The sequence below is a fragment of the Molothrus aeneus genome, chromosome 7 (genome assembly GCF_037042795.1).
Source record: "Molothrus aeneus isolate 106 chromosome 7, BPBGC_Maene_1.0, whole genome shotgun sequence".
Taxonomy (NCBI): Eukaryota; Metazoa; Chordata; class Aves; order Passeriformes; family Icteridae; genus Molothrus; species Molothrus aeneus.
The window spans coordinates 14,858,353-14,886,041 of record NC_089652.1 but is presented as its reverse complement, the minus strand read 5'-3'; the positions used below and the strand labels follow the sequence as shown (position 1 = coordinate 14,886,041).

At 36.5% G+C, this 27,689-nt stretch overlaps 1 protein-coding gene across 5 annotated transcripts in view; it reads right to left on the bottom strand.

Annotated features, from left to right (window-relative positions):
- PDE1A (phosphodiesterase 1A) overlaps positions 1-27,689 on the bottom strand; it is a 201,061-nt gene that overhangs the window by 22,423 nt on the left and 150,949 nt on the right. For all 5 annotated transcript variants that reach the window (XM_066553500.1, XM_066553499.1, XM_066553501.1 and 2 more), the window contains 9 exons: positions 21,645-21,827; positions 21,128-21,194; positions 20,071-20,187; positions 17,997-18,137; positions 12,931-13,031; positions 10,253-10,378; positions 4,205-4,306; positions 3,965-4,085; positions 225-306 (listed from right to left, as the gene is read on the bottom strand). In XM_066553500.1, coding sequence (XP_066409597.1) covers positions 225-306; positions 3,965-4,085; positions 4,205-4,306; positions 10,253-10,378; positions 12,931-13,031; positions 17,997-18,137; positions 20,071-20,187; positions 21,128-21,194; positions 21,645-21,827 — 1,040 coding nt within the window. The remainder of the gene's footprint in view (positions 1-224; positions 307-3,964; positions 4,086-4,204; positions 4,307-10,252; positions 10,379-12,930; positions 13,032-17,996; positions 18,138-20,070; positions 20,188-21,127; positions 21,195-21,644; positions 21,828-27,689) is intronic.

Below are 27,689 nucleotides of genomic sequence, written 5' to 3'. Positions count from 1 at the left end.
CCTACCCCTCCCTCACATATGGTGAAATTACATCATGTTCTTTTGAGACCAGCACCATTCTGCTGCAAAAGCACAGGAGTTCGGTGAACAGATAGGTGCAAAGAAATACCTTCCACATGATGGAATTTTGAACATTCCAAATTCAAAATGGGTAAATGAAATGTCCTTGTGAATTTACATGCTCCTACACAGACAAAAAAGAGAAAAACACAGTTTGTCATTACCTATTTGAGACTGAGCTACCAAAGTGGACTTGCGGTCACAAAGTGGGGAAAATTGAAGACCTAAAGCAGCCTCCTTGTCTCCCTGTAAACAACAATGTTTAATATTATAAGCATATATTTGATGGAGAGACAGAAAGACAAAGGAATCTGAATATTCTTAGTAATATTCTTAGTATTTATTCAAGATGACTTCATTAATTTATATTCTTAAATAAAAACAAGTCAGAGGTAAATCTTCAAATTTTGATTAAGTGTCTAAATTCTAACTTTGGCACTTTTATGTAAAGAAGTTTACTGCAAGTTCTCCTCATCAAGGCATCTGCCAATGAGATTTAAAATACACGAAGTCCTTGTATTCATAATTTAGTTCTGCTGATCCAGATGTAATGGCACTAAAGATACTTAGACATGTTTGTAATAGTATGCCAAATGCTGAGTGCTTCCTTCTATTACACTGGTTCATCCAGCATGTAAAAATCCTTCAATGGATTTACTCATGTCAAGTGTATGAACCAACTTGAACTTGTTCTCACTAGCAGGCATGTCTCTCTGCTGCTGAAGCCACAAAAAATACAAATTCAGTTTCATTACAAGGATGATTTGTACAACCTAGCTCTGAAGCTTTTTCAGCACTCAGCAGATTAGAAGAGTCTTTTTTGTTGCAACAGTCTTAACAGACAGGAGGGTGTATCTCCATTTTCAGCATGGTAGACCAACTGATTTGCAAAACCTCAAAAGAAAAGTCCTGTGGCACAAAAAAAACTCCAAAAAACCCTGAAGAGACATCTTTCAAAGGAGATTATAATTAGTATTGCTGGACAAACCTGGCTGCCAGAAGCACTGATATTACAGATAGAGGAAAACCTAGCCTTGCAAGTCAAATAAACCTATATATTTGTCATGTAGAGTGCTGTTAGATGGTCATTCAGTGGAGAGCACTGCAGGAACATACCATTCTCCCAAGGAAAACTGGGAAAACATAAACTGATGGATGAAGGGGGCAGTATTAACCTTCCTTAGTCTTTTTATCATCTATCACTGAAGTATATTTGGGAAAGGTTTAGAACCATAAAGGCAGTAAAACCAATCCAGCCACAGAAACAGATGCAACTTACAGATTGCATTTCATGTGAAAGTGGAGAGCTTTATCACTAAGGTCATTACATTTTATACTGAAGTGTTAATAATTTGAACTCAGGGCATGGAAGAACACACGAACAATTGCTACTAGGAGCAGTGGGAGTGGCATCTCCATGTAAATACAGGGGCCAGATTGCAATATCATATAAACTGGATTTTTTTTTGTTTGTTTTCAAGTAGTTCCAAGTTATGAATTACTTTGCAATCAACATAATATCATTAATACTTAAGTCATCTAAATCTAAGACTGTAAGTTGTAATAATGGACACAAAACTGACATTTAAACCAGTTAGAATTTGATGAGATCTAAAAACAAGATACAAATCAAACAGTAAAAAAATTCTTTGTCCAGGCTACGGACCCGCTTTTTAACTCTCTTTTAATGTCTCTGGATCTATTCAGACTGAGAGTATAGTACTACAGGCACTGTGGTACTTCTTTGAGTTACTGGAACTATGTATTTCTTTTCTTTTAAGGATTTGAGATGGGTGGCTGTTTTTCTATTTTAAACAAGTAACTCAGATTTTCCTTGGTATTGCAATATACTTTCTGTAGCTGTTGCTATTAAATTTAAAGTGTTCTTGGGCTTTTTTTTTTCCTGAAGTTAACACTGGCACATATTTTAAACATTAGCTGTAGTTAACAAAGTTTTCGTCAAGGTGAATGTTCATTTTTTTGCTGGTGAGCTTTGAAAGCTGCCTGTGAAAGCCTTGGATTTGCATCAGCCTCTTTCAGAATCTACTGCCTCTCCCAAAAGGCACAGAAGTAGTTGAATCTTTAAAGAAGAGGAGGAATTAAGGGGTTTCATATACATTTGCGCTACTTCATCTTGGTAGTCATGGATTTGGAAGTCCCAGAGGTTTCTATCACACAGGCTCAGATCAACAGACCAGAGGATGCACAACAAGGCAGTGCATGCAGGAAGTAGGAGGCCTACTGTGTCTGCACTGCTCACTGCATTTATACATGTGCTGACACTTCATCACATTTTAAAAGTGCTGGAACTGCTCCACACACATTGTCCTTAGCAGTACATGGAAAGAATTCTGCTTCTGATACACTCCCCTGCATCCTGGAAGACTTTGGTATTTTATAGTGCTGAGCTGCATACACATATTCCTTTTTACTTGCTATTGTTAAATGCCTTCTCGAGTTCTTGAGCAGCTTTTTTGGGATCCAGTTACTTCTTCTAATGGATGGATAAAGGAATAACTAAAACATTAGCTGGTCCTATGCATTCAGTGACCAGTGTGGTACTGTTTACTGCTAATGCTACCTCCACTTGGCTGGACACATTGCCTCACTGTCCCAAGGGCCCTGTCTAGTCTGTCTAACTGTGTCTTAAATGTTATTACAGTTGGTCATTTTATGACTTTTTCTTGGGTAATCTGTTCTTCCTTTTCGCTCTCAAGTTCAAAATCCTCAAAATTTCCCTTGACAGAGGCAGACACAAACTCATGACTGCTCCTTATTTCCATAAAACTCAATCCATTCGTTATTTATATTAAGGCACCAGCTCTCCAGTCTGCCTCCCCAGTCCAGTCTAGAGTCAAGGATGCCCAATGCTCCCTATAAGAATTCATATGAAGAATCTCCAGGATCTGAGCAGGAACCTTATATGGCAGATGGGTCTAACAACCTCATGGTTTAACATACTTTCTTTTTTATTCTCTGGTCCCTTTTTCCACTGTGACCCTTCTGATTTGAAAATGTCAACATATAGCAAAATAAAGACAATCAAGCTGAGCAAGGCATAGAGTTTTCCCTGATTTAAAATCTGTGCATAACTCTAGAAATTGTCATACTGAAACTGGACCTTGATTATCAATTGTACTTCAGTAACTGTTATGCTGACAATGTGCATGGTCACAAATATTGATTACAGAGAAAGTATTTTCCCTCTGGAGAAAGGGTTTTTTCTTTCACCTGCTGAGGTGAGTCAAAAACCGACAGCAGTGACACCAACATCTACTGGGTTTTCTCTTGGAATTCAGTACCTCACAGAAATAAAAAGGCTTTCACAATGGTATGTCTTCATTTTTGGTTTAGGGTATATGGTCACAGCATTAACAGGATGGTACTGTCTAATCTCTGGCTTTGGATCAGGCTGTTATGAAAGCAACACCTTCAGATCTATGTGGCATAGGCATGGCAAATACTAGCAAGGAAAAGAAATAGAGGGGCTTTCTGAAATGAGGACAACTTTTTGCCTTCTTTCCTGAACATGAATTCTTCCTATTTTCTCTCATCCTACCCTTCTGGTGCTTCTTTATAATTCAAAGCATATATAAATCTCTGTCTACAGAATGAAAACAGCTTGACAAGTTATATTATAATTGAAAGGAAAAAAACCTACTACAACACTCAGAATACTGATATCAGCTGAAATAGATAGAGAACTATAACCATTTTGTCTTATTCACACACATAAAAGTTGAATCAATGTCAGTGGTATGTATGAAGAATAAAGAATATATACTACTGACTATGCCTGTCAATCACAACCAACAGCAACCTTGCTGGCAGACTTAAGAAAATATTCAATCATGTAACCATTGCTTCTTGAACTAGATGTATTAAAGGATTTTAAAAATGGCACCTGTCGAAAAAATTCTTCCATCAGGGCCATGGTCCACCGGTAGTGCAGCTCCCAGGATTTTGCTGGATGGCTTATGTCTGCTGCATGTAGAATCAAAGACATGGCTTTGGCTTTGTCTACCCTGTCAATTCAAGGACATGCTCCAATTATCTCAAAACAAAAGCAACTATTTAAATTCTTTTCTTGAATATGAGCTCATTGAAAGACTACAGATAATGAAGAGAATGGAAAACAACCTACCCCTGTGCCTGCTGCAGAGTGTGTCGCATTGTTTTAATTTGTTGGAAATGACCCGACATGTCTGTAGACAAGACCATCTCAATGACCAAGCTACGCAACTCCCTAAGAACAATTGAAAGCAAAATGACTGATTAAAATTCATTTATTCTATGTATGGTACATTTGTTTAAGCGGTATTTGTTAATTTATAACTTTCAAAACAACATCATGGGTTTTATTACGTTTTTAAAAGCATTTAAATAAATTATTAACAACTTGAATATTGTATCCTAGAGGGATTCTGTGAAAGCAGTGTACCTCAGAAAATGTACTCTGCAATCATTATTTCAGAGCCACACTATTTTGTAAATCCTATTTCCTAGTGCATAAACTAATATTACATGCAGTTCTCTCACCAATTATAAGTAATTCCTTATTTTTTCCAGCAGTAGAGTATTCAAAAAACAAGTTGTTCTCTGGCTTACCACCACACAACAGCATACATTTTTACTGCCCTCATGTTAGTGAAGAGTGTGCATAACATTAAGCCTAGGAAGAAGGCTGTGGAAACACTCACAAGAGCAAGAGGTATTACATCTGAAATACTATCAACATTTCACCAATATAAGATCATTATGACGAACTACCTTTCATTCCAAAAGTATTGTAATACCTATTTAATGAATCAGAACAAGTTTGGGATTAGTAATTTATTTCTGTCTTGGTGTTTTGATTAGAGATGTTTTAGCTTGTCCAGCTTTCTATTATATCCATATGAAACTAATGAAATATGAATCATGTAAGAAACTTTATTCTTGTAAATATTCTATGTAAATAGAAAATTTAATTAATTTTGTCAAGAATAATTACTGATTTAGAAAATTCTGTCTCCTTGATGTAGAAAGATCATGTATAGGCCATGTAGGAGTCCAGTGGGTCTTTCTTTATATGCTTTTTAAATGGCCTAGGAGGACAAGTGGTGTTTATATGTATATGGGGAATTTCCCACATTAAACCTTTCATTATGTACCATGTATCTTCACGAGCACATCCCCAATCTTAAAGATGTCCAAGTATCAAATAAAACAGTAAAATCCTACTTTTGTAATTCTTACTGATCTTTCATACCATATTCATATGTTTGACTTAAGTAAATCAAAAAACACGCAGGTTTTTTCAAAGGACTATGCTTTAAAGAGGTAATTTGCAGTTTCCTTTAGGGCGATTAGAATACTTTGTTATAAAGACTATCAAGACTTTTTTTGATCCAAATTAATTACATATTTAAGCAGATATTTGTTGCTGATTTTTATGTATATATTCCTGACATGCTTTAATGTAACTGGATAAAGACTCAATGCTCTCACTTCTACTCAATAATATGCAGCCATAGCAACTTGTGTTTAGAAAATGCCTTACCTTATCTGACCTCATAATGAGACACTAATTATTTTGCATCCCAACTGTTCCTCCTCCACATTGCTTTGAAAGTCTACCCTTCAAAAACAGTCAAAACCATTAAAGAAAAAAAAAGCAAAACAGAAAACCCCAACGAAACAAAACAAAAAACTCAGCTAACACTACAAGAGGAAATGAGGGCTCTGCATTGTTAAACCCTGTTGTTTTTAAGACTGAGATAATTTTCACTTCTCCTTTCCATAGGAGATTTTCTTAGGAACATTCAATGTCTGAACTTTTCAGAGTAATCAGAAAAATCAGAAATTAGTACACCCTTACTCAGAAGATACCTCACCCCTACTACGCAAGACACACACAGAGAAGCAAAACCACACTTACAGTTTATTCATATTGTGATGGCAGGAGGAAAAAACCCCTAATTCTTACCTACAACATCTGAATAAGGATCAAACAGTACAGCACTGTCCTGTCACACACTCCTGAAGATTTCAGACCACTAAAAATCTGCTTAACAGCAAAAGAGAGACTCCTGCAGTTGTTAACTGCCTGTGCCCATATCCACCACAATCCGATGCTAGAATTGAAACTTGATGGGGAAATGGTAGGTAAAGCTCTACTGGAGCTACAAATGCTTCATCTGCTATCATTGCACAGAAGGTTGATCTTGGGCTGATCTCTTTACCAAATTGCTTCCCATGGAAAGAAGACTGTCTCAACTTCCACATCATGAGACCTCAGCTGGTCTCATAGGTGACTCCTGGACAGAAATCTCTCCCAGTCCTCATTAGGCAGTCCCCAGCTACAAGCCTCAGGACAATACAGATACCTGCTGCCACCCAAAAAGACACATAGATGTTGTCATACTTGAAGGGAAGTGGTAACAATATTCACATACAGAACATGGCAATCTTTCAGGCCCAATATCAGATGATTAGTGGGTTTGAGTCTATCACCTCCATTTAATTAAATTGTCATGTTCTAGGCTGGCATCCTTTCTCAACCCTCCCCCAGCCACAAGTCCTACAGATAGGATACTGTAAAAAAACAGAGATGCAAGACTATGTGAAAAAATTACATGAACAATGATGTAATAAAGAGAAAAGGAGTGATACATTAATTTCTTGAAAAAGTAGTTAGCCAAGAAATAGAAACTAGCTTTACCTGGATTTGTCCATGACAAAGACATCTAATCAGCTGAAAACTAATAAAAAAAATGCAGGAACAGACTAAGATGAGCAAAAGCAAAGTGAGAACTGAAGACATAAGCCTCATCTTCAGGTTACAGGAATCCTTAGACAGAAGAATCTCAAGGGACTTTGAGAAAGAATGTTGTTCATTCTGCATTATACATAACATGTACTGTTTTGTCTCTTTTTTTTTGATAATCAGGCAATAAATCACTGTATGCCTTATGACTGGGGTGGTTTGAGACATTAATACTGCCCCTACAGTGACATTTTGCATGGGGTGCTGGAACACTGGGAACCTGCTAAATCAAAGGAGAAAGGGGGACAAACAAGGATCCCTCTTTAGCTATTTAAGGGCACTAAGTGAAAGAAACAAAACAATATCAAAGACTGGAACAAATTTTCAGAGTCAAGAAAAGACTGAAAATTGCTATGAATGTCACATGCATTATCCACAAAGGACATCATCCTCAGAATGTTGGCAGTGCTCCCCACCTCAGACTAGAAGTCTAAGTTTTAAACTTAATTGAAGCTGGCAGTTTATTAGCACATTTATCTTCTTAAAGTTAACATGTAGAAGAGAAAATTGAATACTATAAAGTAATTTCAGTCATTTTGCTTCATTTTGCTAGAATAATTAGCAGAACCTCAGTTTAAATAGTCAGCAGTGTTAATTTTTTGAAAAATGAAACTGCTGCAACTAAAGAAAATAGATGTGACAGAAGTAAAGAAATTAATCAGTGCCAGGAAGTACATTGAAAAGTTGAACAGATTATCATTTCAATTTACTGCCAACTTGATTCAGTGCAACCCCTTCAAAATAGTTAGTTTAACAGCATGAATTTCAGTACAGATCCAAGAAGCTCACTCCAGTATTAATAAGAAAATTGTTAAGTGGCTACCAGATCCATTATTGCACTAATGAAATGACAGGGTAACAGGAATTTCTGGATATTAGAAATGAATACCAGGAAACTGTCATTTCCATGACTGACCCTCTAAATTGAAGTATCACACTGCAACAGGTTGTGCAGGTTGGCACAGACAGGCACTTTGGAATTTACTGCTTGCTTCAAAGAACAGAGTGTAATTGCTGAGCTAAGTGACAAAACATGGAACTGAATGTCCTAGTTTAGATTCTTGAGCTTATTAGTCAATTCATACATTTCTTCTACATTTTACTGAAAATACCCAAAAACAGATGATTAATTCTGCTTTTCTCTGGTTGCCAAAACTCACCAGCTTCAAACTGGCTGCATATAGAAGAATCTGTGTACCTACACAAACAAAATTTGCAAAACTAAAGTAAGATCTTCTAGGAAAATATAGTCGGTTTACAGAGAGAAGAGATTGGAAAGGAAGTGTAAGCAGACCCAGTGTGTGATTGAGCAAATTCCAAAATAATGTGGTAGTTTATCACAGGTTAAAAACCACAGAGAAATAAAATGCAACAAAAGTTGGACAAAATGGTCCACAACTGAACTGGACAAAGAACTGTGGGAAGACCTGCCCAAGCAGTCTATACAGAGAAGAGTGTGCTTCAGAAATGTGAAGAGAGCTTATCACATTCCCCCCTTTCTTTTGTTTGCAGTCCAGCAGAGTAGTATATATGAACATCACAACCTGGAAATCACAGGTCCTTCTTTCCATTCACAAATATTTGGGTTTCAGCCTGGTACTGCTTTCCTCAGTGGCATAACAGAGGGAAATGACTGGGATAAACTGCACTAGCTGGCAGCCAGATTTCTATCAGCTGGAGCCACTCTGTGTTGCTGCAGGGATTCCCAGACCATACTAATTTATGGTGGTCTCCAGTGATGAAGAAGCCAGGACTAGGGATGAACGTAAGTGTCTTCAAGCCACCCTTGGAACACTCCTGGACTGAAATTCAGCTGGAGAATTTCAGCTCCTTTCTACTTGGAAGCATCCTCTGGTAGGATGCAATATGAAACAACACCACTTCATAAAAACTTACTCAAGGCAACATGTCTGAAGATTTGAAAATAATTTTCCCTCTAAATGTATGGTTTTAAAAGACAGAATATGAGTTTCTGATGGCTGCATACTAGCACAATAATCTCCACACTCAATAACTAGAACAAACTGAAATAGGGTCACAGAGACCTATCAGCCCCAAAATAGTTTCAAGAGGAGCAAGGCTGGCTCTTGTTGGCATTGAAAATCCAAGTGTGTAGACAGTTATCAATGAAGTTTACAATTCACTTCTGGAGAAATTTCTCCAGAATTAAATGTACAACACAAACCTTCTGATAACTAAATCTAAATGAGTATCCACTGAGAAGAATTCTTTCAAGAGAACTAAAAATTGTATGCTTCCTCTCTCACTTTGTATTAAATTAAAAAATTATAGATTTAAAAAATATTTTTAAACAGGTACAGATAATTAATAATTAATTTATAATAATTAATAAATAATAATTAATTGAAACCCAGAAGGGCCAGCAGACTCACATTCAATAAATGCTTTATTTAGGGGTTTTCTCATCATGTAAATAAGTAAAAAAATGTAAATCTACCATGTAAAAGTCCATCTGTAAATATACACTTCAGCAAAATATGATCTGATGTTCACATACTCCTTCATAAATGTATAATTTTGTGAAAATACAGATAAAGCAGAGTTTAGCTTTGTTATTAATGGTAGTACCATTCACAGTGGGAGACTTTCCCCTATCACAACATATTTCTCTGAACTTCACAGTCCACCTGTCTGCAAGGGTTTTTTTAGGGCCATTGAATAATATCTGTGTTTACAGAAACGCAGAAGACTCATATTTTAAATACAATATGTATCCATCAACGAGATACAAAGATAATATTTCCTTTTTAATAACAGAGAGAGTCTTACTCTAACACTTGATTTTTAGCCTTACAGGTCTTATTATTTGTGATATATCAATTATGATACTTAATATTTCAGCTGGCCAAATTTTCTTCAGAAATTACACTAAAATTAAGAAAAAGAAAAGGGTTCTGTAGCGCTTCTGGACCTTTGTTATTTTTGGACTGTCCACACAATTCATTTTTTAATGCTTAACCAAGACGTGACTATGCTGAGATCCCAGGAGCAGCAGTGCTCAAGCTGGCAGCTGAGTGTGACTCTGCACTGTGATTTCAGCTCACTGGTTATGCTGGACAAAGGCAACCCAGCTCAGGCAGCATTGTGGTTTTCCTAAAGAGCTATTTCACCTGAGACTCTGTCCACACACTCCAGCACTGTGCCTCCTAAATGCACAGCCTCACTTGGAAAATTACACAGAATCTCCCAAACAGTACTTCTTAACACCACAACAGCCTTCCCTAGGCTCTAAACATCCATCACTCTTTCCACTGTCAACTTCCTGTAATTTGAACTCTTAAAATAGACTCCTCAGGGAAGGCCTGGTGGTTTTTATTATTTTTAAATACTGGGAGTATTTTTGAATGTCACAGCAAGTCTTACCTCCAGTCATCTTTGTTTAGATTAGCCAGGATGTTCATCTCTTCTTCCTGCATGAGTCTATAAGCAGCACTTACATGATGATTTTCAAGAACAGAACGATCGTTGTACAATATAGCAACATCTGACCTAGCGTGGGGAAAAAGAGGCAGGTTTTGCAATAGTGTTCCAGTGATGGCACTGGGAAAGACAGGACTATGTCTTCTCTATGAGAAATATTGATAATATGTACATATATAGAGAAAGATATATCAAATGATGCTTATTTGTTCCTATTCTATCAAATACTGATAAATTTTCCATCTTAAATGCATTAAAAATTATCATTATACCATTGCATACACTGTTTGTGGGAAAGTCATATTTTAAAATGTGTGATGTTTCATTGATATGACCTAACTGTGGCAAAAACCTCATGAGTACTTTAAGCTTCTTGACTGCAGATAGGATCACAGAGCATCAGAAATGCTCCAATTAGCTTACAAGAGTACACTAACACAATGCATCCATTTAAAATGCAACATGTTCACCAACAGTGGGGCTCCACACATAGCATGGGTGTTAGGAAGTTACTCCCCCTGCTCTGAGAGATGTGCTTTGGCCCATGCTACTCATTATCAGAAGATGCTGTAAAAAATAAGGTATTAAAATTTCATATGTTTTAAACAGCCACCATCTTTCTCAGAAAAACAGAGAAACCTTGAGCCTCATCACAGTGGGATGGCAGAGATGCTAAGCTGGAATTTGGAATCACGCAAGCATTTCCTAAAGACAGACTCATACCATAATGTTGGTAAACTTAACAAACTTAAACTCCTTTTCTTCTTAATCAAAGACTAATGTACAATTCCAAAATTACACTGAGACACTCACACATTTTGATGTGGTGTGGATTTATCATACTTAGCTTCCAACATCATTAATTCTTGGGAAATTTGCTTCCCCAAGACCTGATCTAACCTGCTAGGCAATCAATCTCAGGAGACACCTCTCTGCTGCAATTCTGCTTTGATAAAACTGTTTCTGAATATTTCAATTTGGTCCACTGACAAGTCTGTACTAGAAGAAAGGTGTGTTGCTTTAGCAGTGCAGCTCACTCTGACATCAATAAGCTAAATAAATCTCTTGTTCTGTTGAGCAACAGTAAATATTGCCATGTATGATACCAAGGAATATAAATAACTTAAATAGGATTGGAAAGGTTATTTAGATGAAACAAACCATAGCCAGCCTAAATAATCAATATGTTTACACCCATAATCAAGCTAAAATCATAGGAAAATCTGTGTTATGCCAATCACATATGTTTATGAAGCACACTTTGATCAACATAGCCACTTATGACTATGTTTAAGCAGTGCTAAAATTTGCTATGATTTTGGCAGCCATTCCATCCATTTTCCTCAGGCAAAAGACACTTGGAATCACAATCTGGGATGCCACATCAGGGCCAAGTTACACAAAGAGAGAAGAACAAGCTATATCACATAACAAATACCTGTTTGCAAGTAAGTGCCTGAGTAAAATTCAAAGGCAATCAGCTTAATTAGTGTTCCACTCTTGCAGTACCTCATAGCAAAATATTAAGGACAAAAATAGAAAATTAATATAAACTTGGAACTACAAACTGAAGTTTATATTTAGCCAGACTATGCTGAAGGAGAAAAGAATTGTGTCCTTATTTTAGCTGCAAATCTAGCATTTTTCATCATTGAAAGCCACATCTTGGAGAAAATTGTTATAGATTTAATTTAAATGTAATCATGGGACAGTTGATCCATATTAGTGAATGTGAGGATGTTTGTGTCCAAAGTAATATTTCTAGCACTGAGTTGTTTTATTAAAATATGCCAGCGCTATGCTGATTTTTTTTAAACAGCAGCCAAAGCAAACTCCTCAACTGAGGATACTAAAAACAACATATAGCTCAGTGTAAGAGAAAAATAAGATGGTTTGTACTAGATGAAGCATCAGATGTACCATTTTTCACTCAGTAAGGGATTGGTCAGGGATTTTCCTGTGATAACAAGAAAATATTTTAAGGGAGAGAACTATATGCAGTTGTACAGGAACAGCAGCTAGAATGACATGCTGCACCTGCAGGAGAACACAGCTAGCCTAACTTTCAAACTGGATTCCTTCCTAGATTTCCTTTTCATATCTACTGCTGTTGCTTTCAAAACGTGCTAGGAGATGGCTCATGGTAGGTATTTCTAAAGCTCTACTTGAAAGTTTCTCCCTCTGCACCAGGACCCTCTAAGTTCAATACACAAAGTGACACAAAATGTAAGCACATTGCTGTAAGGGATGAGGCATTTTTATGGGGATACAGTAGAAGAAGTTTTTGAGTCAGCAGTATCAGAATTTTAATGAATAATAGGGGGTGAACGGCTTTCAAGTCCATGTTCTGCATGTTCTGAACCTTTTCAAACTTCCTCTTGACATATCTGCTCCAAAATGGAATTATTTCAGACATTATGGAGCTATCTTATTACTTTTCCACAGTTTTTGACCATGTGACTGATCCCATTAACAGGACAGAAGTTGATGAAGCAATTTGTAAAACCAGGACTGACCTGGCTGCTTCCTGGATTTATTAGAAACAGTTATGAAATAGTTCAGCAATGAACTGAATGAACTGCAAACTCCAGATATGACTCTTAGGAGACTGCATCACTTACCTTGTCTGAATATGAAAATTGTTTGTGGTCCCAGTATGTTCATAGTCATGGACGGCAGCTGCAAAGATCATTGCTAAAATTTCCAGTTCTGTGAGCCAGTGCTGGTAAATGAAAAACAAATCATAGTCACATTTTCAATAACACCCTAACTCAGATTAAACTCTACAGTACTGAAAATGTTTTACCTTCAATGCATTATCTTCAACTTAAATAAACTTTCCTCTAACTCCAGATAACTATATATCCGTAACACTTCAGTACTATACGATAAAATAAATCCTTGTACTTATGATTTCTCTGAGACCAAGTTAACACCCTTATGGCCACTAGCAAAGTAAATATTGGCAGTCAAAAATATAAGAAGTTATCAAAAGAAATACACAGTTCACTTTACAACTCCTTTGAGTATCTACTCTGTTAGCTCACATGTGGCACTTGCCAAATTACAGTATATTAATCTAAAAAAGTCTTATATGAAGTTTAGGTTATAATTTGTCTTTTAGTAAACTATATATACAGTTAATCATAAGTTGAAGGTACAAAATTAGTATTATCTATATTTTACCAGTGTACGTAGCACTAAAATTAGGCCCATGGGAGATTTCTCTGTTCTAAATTTGATCGTACTTTGTACTGATGAAAAAAAAAAAAATTAAAAAAGTGCAGAAGGCTAGTATACAGTTACACAGAACAAAAGGTAATGTAGGTCATGTATACAAAATAATGCAGACCCTGGAGTTTTGAGCCCTTTTATAACTCTTGCTAAATGAGGCTGTTCTGTATAGCACAGCTTGTAAAATAACCTCTGTTATCTTCTTTCAAGTTCTATTTCTTGAATGACAAAAAGTCCTTGAGGAGAAAACTTACTCCATCTAAAGATGGGGGCAGAAAAATCATATGATAATTAACCCCCACAGTCATAGGACTGATTAAGTCAAATGCCAGTCAAGCCTTTCCACACATATTTCAGATGGTTTTGGTGTACAAATAAGCTTCTGTACTAAAGGATCAAAGAATGATCTCAACTTCACACACCCCAATATGCACATATGAATGTGCATGTGTGTGTATGAATGGATATGAAATGCATAAGTTGCCAGATGTAGTAAAAGTTGCCAATAGTAGTTCTTCTTTCAAAGAAGAAGAAAGGAAAGATTCAAGACTCATTAGCAATGTAAGAATAATTAAATAGGTCATTCAGTGACACAATAGGGCTGCTGAGGAACAAGTACTGGCTGTTGGTGAAGCAGTATAGGTTTAGAAAGGTCACAGGCTGAGGAATGAGAATGTACTGTAAGCAGTTCTAAAAATGGAAACAATGACCTTCATCATATTGTGTGACACAAGAAACCAGGCCATGACCAGTCCTGGCTCTCACAATGTTTTCAACATACCAAACAGAACAGAAACACAGAAAACGTAATGAAAGCTAAACATAAACTTTTCTTTAAGATGCCTTTTCAAAGGTCAGCTTTTGTAGCAAATAAAATAGTTGCTAGACAATGCATTCATAAGCAGAAGAACATTCCTCACAGACAATATCTATGGGCTGCACAGAGACTTCATACAGTAAGAGAGAAGAGCAAGTATTCTACACACACTGGTATAGTCAAAATTGAGATCAGTAATCAAATCAGAGAACCAGAGAACTGCTTTAGCTAAAGGATTTCTAAGGAAGTAGAAAAATACTCTGACAGAGACAGTTAATAAGTGTGTTTTGAAAGGGAGAGGGAAAAACAAGTATCTGGGGGTCTGCAAGACTGAGAAGAGCTGAAACATGCTTCCCTCCTGAAAGATACTATGTCTTGTGGGTGTCACAGATAATATAAATTATGTCTTCTATGGAAGTATTATGTATTGCTTATATGTAAATAGATACATTGCAACTTATGAGTTCTGTTTGAAACTTTTTTTTACAGTGATAGATTAAAAACTGAGCAAGACATTGAGTCTCACAATGCACTTATTGGCAGTAAAGGCCTTTTTTCCTTTACTTTGAGCAATACAGGTACGTGGGAGGAGAAAAGGGATGGTGGGAAGATGATCGATGACTCAAAAGTTCTTTACAAGATATATTCCCTGGGACTTGGATTCTTAAACCTTTATAAAGATGAAAACTTCATGAATGTAAGCTTGACTTATACATTTCAGTTGCATCATCTGGGATTTAGTCTCTTGGGAAGGTTAATAGACTGTCTGCCATCTGTGATACTTAACATTCTAACACATTGATCTGAGGTGGCTGGATCTTCTTTCTTTAGATAGACAGCAAATTTTGAAAAATATAATGATTATTTCATTTCTTTAACAGCAGCTCTGAATATGTCTTATTCTTCACCAGAATCTCTCTAGGGGCTTGTGGAGAAGCATAAGCTCTGATTAGCCAAATTTTTCTGGCAAATGTGGAAATAGGGCTATTTTCCAGCTTCCTGTAAAAGGTACAAAACATCTGACCTCAACAACAGGAATCATGCAAAATATTTCCTAAATCCCAGCTTTTGGAAACATTTGCTTCAGTATGTGTTTCAGAAATAAACAAGGAAGATAGCAACGCTGCAAGATTTGGAGTTAGTACCAGGTCCTTAAGAGAAAATGAAAGCAGAAAAACCTCAAATTGCAAACCAATCTGGAAAAAAATAAAAAAAAAACAACTGAAAAACCACAGGAATCTGATCTAGAATTGTATCATATTTACTCTAATCCAGGTATTAGAAATAGAGCAGAGTTTTAAAAAAGGACTACAATGAACACGTCTGAAAACTGTTGGCTTGAGAAGCAAATTCCAAATTGTTATTGAGTGGGGTATTGGAGGGTTAACCAGGCAACAGGAAAAAAAAACCAGCAAGTTAAATAGAACATTTTCATTATACTGATGCTTTCTCAAATTGCAAGTGACATTTGGGAGAGAAATACTTTGCAAGCTGCAGAATCACTAGGCCCTCTTTCAAACACTGATTTCCATAAATGTTCCTTCTGCCTGGCAAGTACATCTGTTTGAAGGCACTCTTGACTAAGTGGTGTCCTAGTTAGATTTCTTTCCAGGAACTTTTCAGTATCACTGCACCATAGAATCATAGAATGGTTAGGGCTAGAAGGGACCTTAAAGATGATCTAATTCCAATTCCCCCTGCCACAAGCAGAGAAATATCACAATTCAATATCTTAATTTGGCAATTACAATGTGAATTAAACCTGGACTAATTTTACAAAAATATTTTGTAGCAGTGTTGCAACACTAATGAGATTTTGCAGTGGTAAAGTCTAAACTTTTTTGAAAATCATTTTCCAAATCACATCTAAGGCAGAAGGTTAAGATGCTAATAAGGATGGAAGGGCCTTTCTCACACTTATGTACATGCAGTGAAATAGCAGATATTCAAATATGAAACAGATTTCTTTATTCAGTGTTCAGAGATACACAAAGTGCCTTTCAAAGTGGTTTAAGCAATGGCTAAATGTCCCAAAATCACTAGGACAGTTCTGGAAGTTGGAACTTTGTACTGGCATCACAAGAAAAATCTGAATGTTATTGGTTTTTTGAAGGGCAGAGGGGCAGATACAATGGGCCAGAGGGATGCTTATACTAAAACAAAAGGATTTTCCTCCTGGTAAGATCCAGGTGTATACCTGCAACAAAGAGATGGCTCACATCACTTAATTCTTTCAATTAATCTAATATCTTCAAGAATTTTATTTTACTAAAGTATTAATTTGATATGTGAATATTGTATACAACAACTTTGGTTTGGACTCCTCTTGGCAAGAGCTCTCTAACCTCTGCTTCAGGCTGATATGGAAGTGCTTTCTCAATCTGAAAAGGAATCTTGGCTGGTGAAGACTCCAGGCTTCACTTAAAACAGTATTAGAGTTAAAATACAGCTTTAAACGCTTACAAGCAAAATACTTCCTTCAAACAGTAGAATAAAAATGTGCAATGCCTGGGGACCTTTCCTTGACCACCCTGAAGCCAAGGGCATTTTAAGTGAAAAAAGGCTTAACATAAGTGATTGACTGCCATTTATTGTGTATATATAGGAGCAAAACCATCCAGAGTCAGTTCTAAATTTTTTCTATCCAAAGTCTTCTGGAATTGTTTCACAGCTCTGCAAACAGAAATCAAACACTATTTCTTCCCAGCTGTTTGGTTTTTTGTCTGTTTTTTGGTTTGTTGGTTTGTTTTTTTTTTTAACAACTGCATTCAAAGTAAAGACAAATTATCAAAAAGCCATTGACAGCAATCTCCATTTTCTTTCAGTCAGTATTTACTTTTGCCTAGCAAGCTGATAGTGAGGAGAATTCCACTGCTTAACTTAATTGTTAAGAAATAAAAATGCTTGCACAGATTCATTTCAGTTCCCAAATAAATAATTTAAAATTTTGTGATGTTTCAAGGCAAATGCAATAGCCTGCCTACCACAGGCATATAAAGTATTCAAGAGCAGTGCTAAAGAAGGTTAAAAACTGAAAGAAAAAGCAGTTTCAGAGTTTAAGGCCAGCCTGGATGGGACCTTGAGCAGCCTGGTCTGGAGGAAGGTGTCCTTGCCTGTGGCAGGGTGGTAGGAACTGAGTTGTCTTTAAGGTGCCTTCCAACCCAAGCCATTCCATGATGATAGAATTCTAAGCCTGCACTGATTCAGGTGATGATATAATTCTAAGCCTGCACTGATTCAGTATATTTTTCAACAGCCAGGACCTCTGCAGATACTAAAGCTTCCTTGCCTGATCACACCTCCCATGCTCTGATGTGAAAGTAAAAAAATTCTCACCTGCCCACTCCTGCAAATCTATCTCATTAAATATGATATAAAATACCTAAATCCAGGCGATGAAAAGCAAAAGGGGTTTGAAGATTATTTTTTTCTTCCTTTTTCCCCTCTACATTAAGAGAAGTTCAGCCTGGAAGAACTGTTAAAACGAAATAAAGTTCCCAGCCTGAACAGCAGTTCTTGAATCTCTCTCTGCAAAAATTCTCAACTGAGCTTTTTCCATTAGAAAAGAAACATGTACACATTTATTCAAAACAGCAGAGTCTGAGAAAAGAAATTGAATTTCACAATACTTCTTACCATGATGCCAGTGTGAATCATTATGTAATGCACAGTTTGAGTAACATCAGCTGCATGGATCAAATTGTGATAGGGATTTTTGTATTTGCTGTAACCAACTTCAAGAGCTTCAGCAAAAGAAATAAGATTGGGAACAGGGATCTACAGACAAGAAAACATTAAAATAATTGCTTTTTTCCTGCAACAGCTGCAAAGTCAAGCATGCAATAAATGAATCACAAATAATATACCATGGGATCTAGTGGGCAAACAATAAAATAAAAATTTAAAATATAAAGATCTGATATCATACATACACCAATGAGCCTCCACACAAATTCTGTAGATGTTGTATCTCTCTTCATACACCATGCACAAGACACTGCAGAGCTATTAACCAAATGGTTTTCAAGGCATGTCTGTCTGCACCAGGGATGCAGAGGTTGCATGTATAACACAGGCATGACAGATAGGAGTCTAACAATAGGATTATCTCCTTTTCTTCACCACTTTTACCTTGCTTGACACAAGGTTTGCTTTAATGTCACAGTACAACTTCCTTTCCTCCAGACATTGTGTGAACTACAGGTACTATCTGGTCCCACTTATTTTTGCATTGTGCTGGTTTTGGCAGGGATAGAGTTAGTTTCCTTCATAGTAGCTGATATGGGCCAATGTTTTGGATTTGTGCTGTGAACAGAGCTGATAACTCCAGGATGTTTTAGTTACTGCTGAGCAGAGACTGCACAGAGTCCAGGCCTTTTCTGCTGCCCATCCCACCCACCCTGGGTAGCCTGGGGTGCACAAGAAGGTGGGAAGGGACCCAGCTGGGAGAGCTGGCCCTGCTGACCAGGGGACAATGCTCCACACGGCCTCATGGTCTGCAGCCCCGGGCTGGGGGAGCCTGGCTGGGCACTGCTGCCTGGGGCCTGCCTGGGCAGCTCTCAGCTGCTGCTGAGCAATTGCTTTCATTTGCAGCCTTTCTCCTTGGGTTTGATTCCTCTCTTAAATATTAATTTTCTATATTATTATTACCACCATCATTATTAAACTGTACATATCTCAACCCACAAGTTTTCTCACTTTTCCGCCTCCAATTCTCTTTCCCCCATCCTTCTGGGGAGAGGAGTGAGCAAGTGAGTGGCAGTGTGGTGCTTATTTGCTGCCTGGGGATAAACCACTTCACCCATTTAATGAAATTACATGTCCCTTAATAATTTTTTTTTTTAATTTAAAAACCCTGAAACATAAACAATGGGACTGAGAATGGGCTTAAGCCTACTCTGCCAGTAGCATTATGTACTTCATGTCTGTGTTGTAATGGTGGTCTTGGTGTGGTTCTGACTTCAAGCAAATGAAGCCTGTTGGGAAAAGATGGGTGGCCAGCCTAAAATTAAAATAGTCAAGAAACTTCAGGATGAGACATCCTCTTCAAAACGAATACAGAGTTTTTGCAGTGAAGAGATTTTGAAACTATAAGAAAACTTTCATTTGGTATCATAACAATAAATTTATCATTTTGATTCATTTTTTTATCTCAGCCTTTCAAAGATAGCTATAAGGACTCCAAATGGTATTAAAAAACCCAACAAACACCTTGGAACACAAACCAACAAACACCTCGGAAAAGCAATTTTTCTCTTTATATATCCCCCAGGTTGTTCAGGAGAAGAAGGCTCAGCTGAACCCCCTGCACAGTGGTGATCTACATAGCATGATCCAGACCATGAAAAAGGTATTTAGGACTAACTACAGTTTTATGCCCTTTTGGTAATTTTTGGTCTGCAAAGGTGAGACACTGGTTCAGGCCTGCTGAGTAAATAGCCTGTATACATAATCTATTTATGTAACACAAATGACATGACAAGGGTCTACATCGCTTTCCATTTTTTGGGTTGCAGAAAAAAATTGCATGTTCTGGGTGAAGTTTCATTTGTTAGAACAATTGGCATTTTGCAATATTTTATTTGCCATATTCTTTGAAATTCTACACTACATCATATAATAAAAAACATTTCAATGCTGGTTTTCTTGTATTTTAAACTTGACACATGCATTTTTGCATCTATATTTTTCTTTATGTTTAGTTCCTGACCTTGAAACGGCTCAAAAGGTCATATCGGGTTAACAGCTCATACATCATAAATTTCAGACTGTGCTCTCCACTTGCTTCATTAAGGGCAAATACGTCAAAAGACCACTTATCAACATCCTGTAGATGAGGGAAAAGGAAAACAACAAAACAAAGCAAAAAAAAATTACATTTCCATCCATTTGGCTAGTATCTAGAGGGAAGAGGGAGAGTTTGGTGGTTTTATTACCCAGCTCTTTCAAATTCCTAATGTAGATAACATATTAATGGCTACTACAATATTGATGATGGAAACAATTCTGTCAGTTATGAATAAAATACTTGCAACATGACCGGGCCATTTGCATGCTTTGAATCAAACTTCCAAGTTTAACTTTCTCAGTACAAATTGTACTGAGAAAGTTGAGTACAGAGTAGCTCCATGAGTACCTCATGGAGCTACTCTGAATACCACCCTTCAAATAGGCTATTATGCAATGTCATTAACACCGATGTCATTAAACATAAAGCAAATTGAGAATAATTGTTTGGCTTTCAGGGGAAAAGTGGAGGTTCTTAACTCTCAAGAAATCTCAGTTTATAATTGCATTCATAGACATAGGAACTCAGCTTACTATAAAAGAACATCTTTTGGCTGAACTAGAGTAATACTTTAAATATGCACCAAATACTGTACTTGTTCCATAAGCTTCAGCTTCTTTTGTTAGCTCTATCCCAATACTATCTCCTTTTTCTTGCCTAAAAAGGAAACAAATGCTGCTGTCTGAGATGCTGATTACGATACCACTGGGAGCTGATAAAACTGTCTCACATTTCTATAAGAACTTCTACACAAATTTCATTCTATTACTCTAATAGGATCTAAATTAAGTCAGAATTAATCAGAATCATATGTTATTTCTGAATTTTTAACTATTCGTTTCTCTGTACTTTGTGCTCAGTTCTGTAGTACTAACTATGGCTAGAGTACCTTCAGTAGAAAAATATTAATTGGACCCTAAAAGTCACTAAACATAAGTGCAAATACATTCAACTTCCACAATGATTAAACTTCTTTCACCTTAAATGTGACTATCACTTCAGCTGGATAAGCCAAACCAACCATGCTTGAAGTTTTCCGGTACATCCTAAAAGAACAAATAAAATATTAAGGAATAGCTCTTCTTCAAAAACATACTGGAAAAGTTTATCTTGTTTTAATTTTTCTTTCAGAATTTGTGAAGTAACATGAATCTATTTAAGGGTCTGACCCCAAAGATTTATGTAATCTTTTATGAAGTTATGAGACAAACCCCTTTGCAAGTATATTACTCTTTAATATAAGAATAGCCGTTGGTACGATTTAGTGTAGAAGTTACAAAGACATTGAGTTAATCCCCAGAATTTTCCAAGGCTTAAGAAATTTTACAAATTAGAGGTTTCATCTGGAATTCTGTAGAGAAAAATGGAGTGGTTGCAGAAAATTAAGCATAAATTCTGGCTCAAAGATTTGCTCCAGGTTCACCCCACCATTTAAAGGATGGCAGACACTGTGGTTAAATGCAGTGCTTGCAGTAACAAGAAAACAAAGCTCTCACCTTTCTACAAAAATCCCAGCCTGTACAGCGTGCACAATGCTTCGGAATTTGGGCTTTTCCTCAGGCCTCCTCTTCACTATTCCCATTTCCCTTGTGAATGTAGAAGCTAACCAGTCCCGCACTTCCAGCGGGACCGAATCCGACTGGATGTCAGAGAGTTCATCTTCAGTGTCCAAAAGTTTCCTACAGAACAATAATTCAAGGTAACCAACAAGACCTCGTATGTAACAAGAGGAGTACTCACAGGTGAACAGCTAAAACTTGATTTAAGAGGAGCTGAGGTTGTCTGTAGGACCAACTCAGCACATCACAAAATGTCTTCTCTGGCAGATGGACTGACACCAAGGGGAAGCTGTGCACAGCAGATACCATCTCTCTCTCCCACTGCTCATGTTCCAGCAGGTAAAAGACAATAAAATGCAATTTATTCAACTGAAGACAAGAAAAGGTTTTTCTACTAAGTTGTCAGAGCAGTGGTGGCTTGAAGAGTAGTCAATGAGCTGTAAAATCCCAAGACCACCTCTAAAACAGTAACTGACAGAACTGTTAGCAGAGTAGCTGCTGTGAGAGCACCATTAGTCTATTGATCTGTACCCCAAAATGGTACAAGTGCTTTGATACTTACAAACAAAAGTAAATGATGATACATGGTAATGATGTGGTGCGTGCATGTCAGTGAATGCCCTGTACACATGCTCATCCTGCTACTGCAGTACAATAAAAGCATTAAAGAGAATTAATTCCTTCTACGTAGAGATCTGTATTCCTATTGAAGGCAGGGTAAAAAAGTCATAGCAGTAAAGATATTATACAAGATTGGATTGCAAGTCAGCTTTCAAACTTGTTAGCAGTTCAAAAATCTAGAAAAGTTATATATAGCTCTTGCAAAATAGAAGAAGTATTAAAAAGAATCTTTACTTCAACAAAAGTGAATTAGAGGTCATCAGTTTACTTAGAAGAAACTTTTAACTAAATACTCTCTTTAAACAGACTCAACACTTCCGTTCCACACTTCTATAAATCTTTTTCTTACAGTTATTTGACCTTATCACTCAGAGTGCTGGGGTTTCCAGGAAACAAATCCCTTATTTTGTCTGATATTAATTTTCCTTTCATTCAGTTATGCAAGAAAACCCAGAGTAGGGTGACCTGAATATATACATAGCATGCCACCCTTTCAAAATATATTCTTGAAAGTGGTACCAATTGAATTGCAGGCATTATTTGATTACATAGGTCTATTTCTATTGTGCTGCCTTTCTGAAACATGGATGAATAAAGAAAGCCTGAGTGTGGTGTAGTTCAAAAGAATCTCCACATAAATTTAATCGTATCTGAGGGATTATAGTAATAGGAAACATGTCAGAAGAATCATTTTAATTATTGGTGAACTGCGAGCATAGCATATTTGTGCTCAGTTTCAGCAGCCCATCTGGTGGACAGTATATTTTCTGAGATTCTTCAACTGGGGTTTAAAAAATATAAATGCACTCCTTGTCCTTCCCTGGTTTACTGAAAGAGCAGTAGAAAAATTCTTATTTTTTCAGAGGCATAGAATTATCTGACTAGGAAGGCTCCTTAAAATGGAGTACAAGAAGAGCAGAATGAACAAGGATTATGAAATTTTCTGGCTGTGGGACAACAGCCAAAAATCAGAAACTTAATTTGGAAGAAGAGAACTTGTGTGGAAGAAAGGATTTGAGCAAATTATCTTGCAAAACTGAACCAAGGCTGAGACTGGCCAAAGGTCAAAGGCTACAAATTGGCTTTATTGCCTACACTAAAACCCATGTTATAGTCCACTTAAATCCATCCTAGTCTAACACTGTCATTAAATATTCCTGGAGAAATCAGTACATTTATATTTCTGAGGAATATTCGACATTTGATATGTTTTTTTGTATAACAAGGAAAAAACCTTACAATCCCTAAAACATATTTTTGTAACTATTGCAACTTTTATTCAAATGAGATGCAAATATTCCCACAATTAGAGGGCCATGGGCATTAGGCTACCTCAGAGCTTGCAGCCAGGATATTCCACATCACCTGCGCAGCAGGAAGCAGGGTTCTACATCAGTTTGCTATGATGAGATGCAGATCTAAATTTGGGATCTGAGCTCTGCAGATATGAGCCACTGGAGTACAAATTAAGACTAGAAAAACACACTGCAGTCTCTCTCATCTTTTTAACCATTCATCTGTAAAGTAGGAGAACTATTCAGTCTGTAAATGACAGTAAGCAGGAGTTACTTCATGAAGATGGAACAGAGAAAGTAGTATTTGAAATAAGCGTTCATTTATCTGTAATTTTCATGAGGCCACTGCTCTCTGATGAGAGATGGCTGAATAACTTGCCAGGCAAGAGAGAGTTTCAGTGGCTCTGCTTCTAACTTAAACATCAAGAAAAGCAACTGCAACACGGAATTAATTTGCAAGGACAAAATCTTATAGATCCCTCATCACATAAGATTAATAACTTCTCAAAAAGGATTCGTTTCTTTCAGGTGCCTAATTGAAACAACATTTAAGGAGAGGAAACAAAGGCTAGTCATTCATCTCACTCAAACCCATTCTAGCATTTTATTCCTTTAAAAAAAAAAGATGAAGATCAAATAAAATCAAATGACAGGTTCAAAAGAAAGGCACACATTCAAACCGCTTAACTTCCTATGAAATATTACAGCGTTTTTTGCAAGATTTTGCAACCTAACTTGCAATTATAAATTGTAAACTGTAATATAATTTTGTGACATTTCAAAACATTTAAACTGTGACATAGGTTCAAAAATTTCATGGAAAAATTAATGGAAAAAGTAATAGACATGTGGCTATATCTGTCAAACAGAAGGCTACAGCCTTTGGCTTAGTAAGTATTTGGCATGGAGTGACTACAAGGCCCAAAGCCTCATGCTCCTAATCAACCAACCTGAAGATCAGATATTGTGGGTACTTTAAAGCTAGATAGTTGTTCCATAATCAGTCTTAAGTAAAACTCTGCTGAGATAAATTTCATTGAACCAGGAGGCATGAACTCAAATATCCCAATTGAATTACAAAATTATACTAACAGATGCCAAAGCACATACTTTAATTTTTCTTCCATAAAGCAAAGGAACACCCTAAAATGCTAAAAAACAAAACAACAATAAGAGCTCTACTAAAATGTGCCACAGAAAATACTTTTTTTTCCAACACATAATCAGAATTTCAGGGTTGCATACACTTATTTTGCTCATATATCATCAGCCTGTTAAGTAGATGCAATACGAGGAAGCGATATGCGTGGGAAGGAGAGGGGGAGGCTTGGGTTATTTAATTCTATTCATTCCATGAGTAGAACTTTCATTGACAGTTGTGGGAATAAGTAAGACATGGTCCTTGGCATTTCAGCTTAGCAATCAATTAATACTGCAGTCATAGTAACTAATAACCTGATCTTCTTGTCGCAGTACTGTGTTTTTTGCCAAGAATAATTTTTCAAAATTCAAGTAGTGATAATTTCTAGCTCTCTTTTCATTTAATCAGAATTTTAAATATAGTAATGCACTAGTCAGAAGTGTATTTCTTTTCCCTTAGGAATATATCAGATGTACTATGGAGGAGAAGAAAGAAAAGAAAATGAAAAAAATTAAAATTAGATAATGGTTATGGGGAAAAAAATTCCATCTTTGTTGATCAGTCATGCTGCCTAACAGAGGTAGTGGAAGATTTCCAGAGAAGAGGTTGAGAAGGTGGTACTAGCTCTTTGCTCTAATTACTGAATTAATCAAGCCCTTAAGAGTGAATTAAAGTCCTCTCCTATGTCTAGAATGCAGGAGAATTTACAGTCTAACTAGTCAGTTCACATTTTTACCAATTATTTAGTTCTGTTATCTCCCTATCTTCCTGAATAAGCATGAATCAATATATTCAATCAATATTTCCATCCTCTATAGTCCATTACAACTTCCACTTACATCCACTAAAAGGTTCTCTTGACTCCCAATAAGGATAAACAAACTGCAAAAACAAATGAGGGGCATTTTTAGTACATAAAGGTATTTCCAATGGAAATTATTATTTTACCAACATGTTATAGTCATAAAATTAGCACATTCTTAGAAGAATTGTCCACATATGAAGAATTACCAATTAGTTAAAATAAACAGAAAATAATTTGGAATAAATGCAGGAAATACAACAGAAGAGAAGCAATGTAAGAAGGACCACTGTTACTGAAATTTGCACTTGTTGATATGTACTACCTATTCAGAAATGCAGAGATATATACCAAAGGCCAACAACAATCTTAAGATTTGGCTCAGGCTAATCATGATTAAAAAATGTCATTTTTCAGATTACAGATGTGAGCCACTGTCTTTCCTTTCCTTTCCTTTCCTTTCCTTTCCTTTCCTTTCCTTTCCTTTCCTTTCCTTTCCTTTCCTTTCCTTTCCTTTCCTTTCCTTTCCCTTTCCCTTTCCCTTTCCCTTTCCCTTTCCCTTTGATATAGTATTCTGGGAATTCTATAGGGCAAGAACTAATTCAGGGCATGATTTAGAATTAACAGCAAAAACTTTGAAATATAAAAATTCAATAACTTTGGAAAAGGGATGCTGGCCATTTATTAAATACCCTAACTGAACTGAGAAGCTTAGTCAGAATTTCATAGATTTTCAGTGATTTTATATGATTTTTTTATGCAACTTGAATGCTCTTGTAAGCTTTCCTCTCAGAAAAAAAACACAAAAAACCCCAAAAGCATACCACGTTAGCTTAGTACAAAAGATTTCAAAGGCTTATTTTAAGCTTTTATAAGGGTGGAATGTACTGAATTCATCTCAACACAATAAGCTTTTTCTCAATAGCAGCTTTTGCAAAAGTATCAATTGTAGATTCCCTTAGTGGATAAACTGAATGATTCACTTCAAATGGTACATTTTGTTGTTCAGGCAAAGTATATTTAACCATGGGTTGGCTATGGAGGACAGCAATACATGCTCAGCAAACTTGACTGAATATTCAAGATTAAAATTTAACTTCATGCTTAAATAATTGCCTCTTCAAATAGCTAGGCCAGCTGAGAGAGGAATCACAGACCATATTTTTCATCTGGTAAATAATTACCAAATAGAGCAGCCCATTCCACCTGTTCTATCCTTGGCATTAGGCAGATTATGTTCTTTAATATTCATAGATTTTTCTCAAAAAGTTAATTTTCAGGATAAATATGTTCTAGATCTTTCAAAAGAAATTACGTCATTGACTGAATGCCTTACTGTGAATGAAACATTCGCCTTCATGTATAAATGAGCAAATTAATCTGTCTTTTCAGATTGAGAGATATGGGATAAATGTTTTCAAAAATATGTACATCTCTTTGATGTAAGAAAATTTAAGTTTCTCAACCTTGCACCATCAAAGACACTTTGCTGGTGTGACCATCTCTGCTGGTGTCCCTGAATAGCTATTGGTGTCTGAACGGCACAATTCCTTCCATAACCAGAGCCTTAGAGCCAGTGAAATTCTGTGACTCACAGTCAGCTCCATCTGGTGTGCCACAGGTGAGAACAGAGTGCCAGTGGTCCTGCAATGTCAAGGAACAGCTTCCTGCTGGGAGTTTCCTGCTAGCTCAGAGCCTTACAATGCTGGTACAAAAACTGTGTCTGCCATTGTAGTGTCATTGAAATATTATTTCCAGAGCTCTCATGCAAATATATATTGCTACAATGTCACCCTTAATGACATTACCTTTTTCTTTGTGAATCCGTATTGGTTATTATGCCTTGTTGAATCAAAGATGCTAAAAGATCCTGCCAGTATATGATACAGAGCTACTTCATGCATTACAGAAATGCAGTCTCTTCTAAGTCAAAAGTTCTCAATTAAGGACTGTAAGTTCTCAAAAAGGACTGTATAATGACCTTTTAATAAGTTAAAGCCTTATTAAAAGGGCATTATACAGTCTGAAACAAGCAAAAACCCTGTATGGAACTGCAACCGCATAGATAAATATCCCCCTGAAATCAAATCTATTTTCTAACATACTAAGGCATATAAAAATAA